General features: G+C 60.7%; 1 protein-coding gene across 1 annotated transcript; it reads left to right on the forward strand.

Annotated features, from left to right (window-relative positions):
• Nucleotides 1-402: 402 nt before the first annotated feature.
• Nucleotides 403-2,465, forward strand: CBLN1 (cerebellin 1 precursor). Its single transcript, XM_037141614.1, has 3 exons — nt 403-666; nt 806-925; nt 2,179-2,465. Exons 1-3 carry the CDS (start codon nt 403-405, stop codon nt 2,374-2,376), a joined length of 582 nt encoding a protein of 193 aa, XP_036997509.1. The 3' UTR covers nt 2,377-2,465.
• Nucleotides 2,466-4,787: the final 2,322 nt, after the last annotated feature.

The following is a 4,787-nucleotide window of genomic DNA, read 5'->3' on the forward strand; positions in this document are numbered from 1 at the left end:
GGCCAGGCCGCGGTCCGCGCCTTTGTGTCCGGCGCGCGCTCTCCGCCCGCTCCGGCTGCAGCGCCGGCTGCATCAATAATTCAGAGCGGCGGCGGCGGCGCCAGCGGCGGGTGCGGGCAGGAAGGAAGCAGTGGAAGCAGCGAGAATCGAGCGGCAGCGGCTATGCATCCAAGTGTGGCTGGGCGGCCGCGGCTCCCCTGAGGCCCGGGTGGGGCTCCGGGAGCATCTCGCGGGGGGCAAGCCTGCCCCGCGGAGTGCAAGGAAGAGCAGCAGTGTCCAGAGCGGCGTCGGCGGACCTGCGTGCGGAGCTGAGGAGGGGGCTCCCGAGCGGGGCTGGGGCGGGGGGGGCGGCTGGCGCTGGCAGCCCCCGGGGTGGGGGGCGGGGTGGGCGCCGGCACCGAGATGCTGGGCGTAGTGGAGCTGCTGCTGCTTGGGGCAGTGTGGCTGGCGGGCCCGGCCCGGGGGCAGAATGAGACGGAGCCCATCGTGCTGGAGGGCAAGTGCCTGGTGGTGTGCGACTCCAACCCTACGTCCGATCCCACGGGCACGGCGCTGGGCATCTCTGTGCGCTCTGGCAGCGCCAAGGTGGCTTTCTCTGCCATCAGGAGCACCAACCACGAGCCGTCCGAGATGAGTAATCGCACCATGATCATCTACTTCGACCAGGTGAGTGCTCCCTGGAGATGGGACTGGTAGAGGAGAGGCAGACGGCAGATGCCCGACATTCTCCAAGGTCTCCGCGGAGGCGCGTGGCAGGAGGTCAGACGGACTCTCGCCTACTCCCTTTCCTCCCCTCCTGTCGTAGGTGCTAGTGAACATCGGGAACAACTTTGATTCAGAACGTAGCACCTTCATCGCCCCGCGCAAAGGGATCTACAGTTTCAACTTCCACGTGGTCAAAGTCTACAACAGACAGACCATCCAGGTCAGCCGCAGCTTCAGGGTCAGGCCTGGCGCCGGGACGGGGGCTCCTAACCGCAGGAGTGAGGGGCCCGTGTCCGGGCGGGAGACAGAAGGGACAGCTGCGTGTGCCCCGGCTGCTCGGAAGGACGAGTAGCAGGGCCTCATGTTTCCGTGGCTAGGGCTGTCCCTTGCTTCCCCTGTCGTCTGCTCCCGGGACCTAGCCCCCTCCCCAAAGACAGTGTTTCCGTCCTCCGTCTTCTGGGCCCCTCCAAAGAGGTTCTCACGCTTTGCCAGGAGACTCCAGGGATTTCCCGTAGAGGTTGCTCTTAGCATCCCAGACAGCTCCCGCTCCCAGCCTGTAACACCACGGACAGTATCTCCAACCCCTTGTTCCTGCTCCGAAGCCGGCGAGACGCCTTTGCGCTAGCTTTCAGCACCATGCTCAAGGGGGCCTCCCGCGTTCATTTGCGGACACGCTCTGGGTTTCGGAACTAGTCGCGCAGGGCCCTAGCGGGTGAAGGTGGAGACAGAAGGGAAGGAGCGCGGTGCCAGTCCTTCCTGGCGCCAGTCTTGCCCCAGCTCTCACCGACTCCGCAGGTTCGCAAAGGCGTCTAGGGTTCCTTTGCGTTGAGAGAGAAGGTGGACCGCACTGCTGGGCACGCGAACAGGGCCTTTGGCTGCCGAGGCTGCCGCAAGGGCAAAACCCGGCTGTGGCTGGCGAGAGGGGCTGGAGCTGGATGGGAACTGAGCCGGGGGTTTGGGCATGAGGCACAGAATGTAGCTCTGCGCGAGATTTCTCTTCAGCCCAAAGCCTTGCGCGGCTTCTCCACTGTCTCCACGGCGTCCAGCCAGGCAGCCAGGGCCAGGGGGAACCAGGGTTTTTGTTTGTTTTCCCAGAAGGGCCAAGCGCAGAGTTGTCTGAGTTTCCATTTGAGCCTCAGGAGTGGGAGGAGGGAAGGGGACTACGGTCTTACGGCACTTAAACCACCCACGTACCCCTTCACCTGGATGAAAGAGCACCCTCGGGGTTCGCTGGGCTGCTCGCGAAATGAAGGTGACTCGGCTAGGGGGCACGGCCTTCCTCCCACCCAGATGGGCACCCTTTGCCCCCATTAGGCCCCCAGCAGTAATCCGGCAAAGCCCCTATGCTCCCCGTCCCCGCCCCCGCCCGCACCCTGCTTTGTGCTGTTAGCCACACCGCGAAGGTTCGAGTCCCCCCTGCCGCTTCGGTGCCGCCTAGGTTGCAACTCTGAAGCGGCCCTTTCTCTTTCCCAGGTGAGCCTTATGTTAAACGGGTGGCCGGTGATTTCAGCTTTCGCCGGTGACCAGGACGTGACCCGGGAGGCCGCCAGCAACGGAGTCCTGATCCAGATGGAGAAAGGCGACAGAGCATACCTCAAGCTGGAGCGGGGGAACTTGATGGGGGGCTGGAAGTACTCCACCTTCTCCGGATTCCTCGTGTTTCCCCTCTGACTGGCTCATCTCCGACCCGGCATGGAGGCAGGGAGGGGGCCAGGCAGGAAGGGGAGTGAGGAAGAGGCTGGCTTGGAGAGGACCAGACAGCACCAGGACCTGAACCTTCCCACACGCCCCCCCCCCCCCCCCCCCCCCCCGCCGCATCGGGGTGAAAAGTGTGCACTCAGAAGGGCGGACGAGCGCTGGTCCCTTTACTCATTAGAAGGGAATTCCACTTCAGCTCTGCGCACTCCCATTTCCCAAACTAAGCTCACCTCCCCCATCCCAGTTGCAGTCATGAAGGAAGAGACACAGCCTTGTCCTTGTTTCTTATCCCAAGTTCATGTTCCCTACGATTTATAGAAAAGAAACTTTGTATTTCACTGTGTAGCGTGAAATATCTTCCTCTGAGGTCCCTGCTGAAATCTAATACCCTCCCCCACTTTACTTGACAGAGGGTAAGTTTCTATTTTCTTTTTTTGATGGGGGAGGTAGTTTTAATTTGGCGAGTATTGCTCTCCTTAAAAACACCGCTCAAGAGTTAATTCGCTGAAGATACTTTGTGTCCTTGGCTGCCTGTTAGCAGAGAAAGGACTCACCTTAGTGGTGACTGGTTTAAAATATATATAGAAAAATATATATCATTTGTACACGAAGAACTCTCCCCAGTGGACACTGGCTGTATTTCTGTATTTCTATGTCCTATTCGGAGTGATCGTGAAATCCAAGGCTGCTCGGTGTTCTGACGCTTGTCAACGCCCTCGTGTTCCGTGGCTCCAATAACAACCGCCAGGAGGTTCTTCGGGACGCTCCCTCGTCCTCTGTAACATACGTGTGAATAGCCAAGATTTACATTTGCTTTAATCAAATAAAGTTGGAGTGGGACTTTTATTTTTTCTGAAACCGCTTTCTTCCCCAGCTGCGGGGTTTCAGGGCCCGGGTGCCAAAGGGCGAGGTTCCGAGTGAGGGAGACCGGCTAGCAGGCGACCCGAGCGCAAAGCCGCGGGCGCTCCAGCCTCCGCCGGGCTTGGGGCGAGCCCTTGCACTCGCCTGTGCTCCCCGCTTTGGCGCAAACGTAAGAAATTCGACCGAAATCTCCCTCGGCCAGGCGGGGTTGCCGGCCCGGGAGCAAAGTTTGGGTTTTTCAAAGTCTACACGCATCAGGAATACTCCCAGTTGGAGGAGCTGGAGCCGCTCGGCGCAGAGCGGCGCGCTGCCCACACCTCTTCCCCGGGTGCCTCCGCCGTGCGCTCCTCGGTTCCGAAGCCGCGTTTGTGTCCCACCGCTCTGAATTCCGGGCCTGCCCTCTGTATCACCCGAGCGCCCAGGACTGGCGCTCCTCGCAGGACTTTTGATCAAGAGTTTCGTCCAGGAGTTTTGATTGTATCGGGACATAATGTGAAAGCAAAATTGAAATAAACGGCACCGTTTTAAGTCTGGAAGTCTGACCCAGTCGCTTCGGCAACGGGGAGGTCGGGCGCCGGAAAGGGGGTGGGCGGCGAAGAGCCTCTGGGTGGGAGCCTTGGCTTGAATGGGACTCTCCGGCTCTGCTCTTTTTAGAGGCTTTTTTTTTTTTTCCTGGCCCAGTATTCAGGGATGAAGGTAATTAGCTCCTGGAGGGTGGGGAGAAGGGGAAATGAATAATAGCACAATAAGCAACGTGTCTCGAGTTGTTCCTGAGGCTCCCCTGACTGAGAGATTCACGGAGCAAGCGGCCACCCTTGGAACTCGGGCCCTGTGTCTCCTCCACGCGCAGACCCGGCCTCGCATCCCCAGCCGGCGCTCCGCAGCCCCAGCGCCCTGCAGCCCCAGCGCCCTGGCCCAGAGGGATCAGCGGGGACTTCGGAAGTGGGCAGTGGGCCCGAGTGCTTTTGTCTCCCCGCCTCTCAGCTCCCCTCCGCGCGAGTCAGTTGCCAGGGAAGCCAAGGTGAGGTGGAATAGCGGCCCTAGAGGGCTTTATTTTCTAAAACGATTCTTTTAAGAAAGAGACACTTAACAATATTTTCTCCGCATTCTTCCGGTTGGGAGGAGAGGTGGGGAGAGCTGGAGGGGCTGCGGCGGAACTAGCGGGACCCAGCAGCTCCCCTCCCCCAAAGCCAGCCTGCCAGCCACGCGCCACGTCGAGGGTGCTCTCCGCCAGGGACTGTAGCCACCGCCCAAGGAGGCTGTGCCCAGAAGGCGCTTGGAGCTCACTAGGCCAGTGGGTAATCACCCCTCTTCCTGTGGAGATCAGCTGGGTGACTGTGACAAGTCGCCTCTCCAGCCCCACCGGTACGAAGACAGAGAGGGATCTAAGAGTCCCTCCTGCTCCGAGGTCCCAGCCGTCCTCTGATCCCTGACTGGGAGGCCCTCAGCTCTTCTGCCTGGGCTTAGTGAGCCCTGGCTGCGGCCGGAGCAGGCGGGCATGTTCCAGGCTCCCGAACACTGGG

Source organism: Artibeus jamaicensis, unplaced genomic scaffold (genome assembly GCF_021234435.1).
Source record: "Artibeus jamaicensis isolate MK-2021 breed Jamaican fruit bat unplaced genomic scaffold, CSHL_Jam_final contig_3152, whole genome shotgun sequence".
Classification (NCBI taxonomy): Eukaryota; Metazoa; Chordata; class Mammalia; order Chiroptera; family Phyllostomidae; genus Artibeus; species Artibeus jamaicensis.

What these genes read in the sequence shown, in the direction of transcription:
- CBLN1 (XM_037141614.1), top strand. Translation starts at nt 403, where the DNA reads ATGCTGGGCGTAGTGGAGCTGCTGCTGCTTGGGGCAGTGTGGCTGGCG. An exon ending in TGATCATCTACTTCGACCAG is followed by an intron (nt 667 to 805) that starts GTGAGTGCTCCC and finishes CTCCTGTCGTAG; the next exon opens with GTGCTAGTGAACATCGGGAA. An exon ending in ACAACAGACAGACCATCCAG is followed by an intron (nt 926 to 2,178) that starts GTCAGCCGCAGC and finishes TCTCTTTCCCAG; the next exon opens with GTGAGCCTTATGTTAAACGG.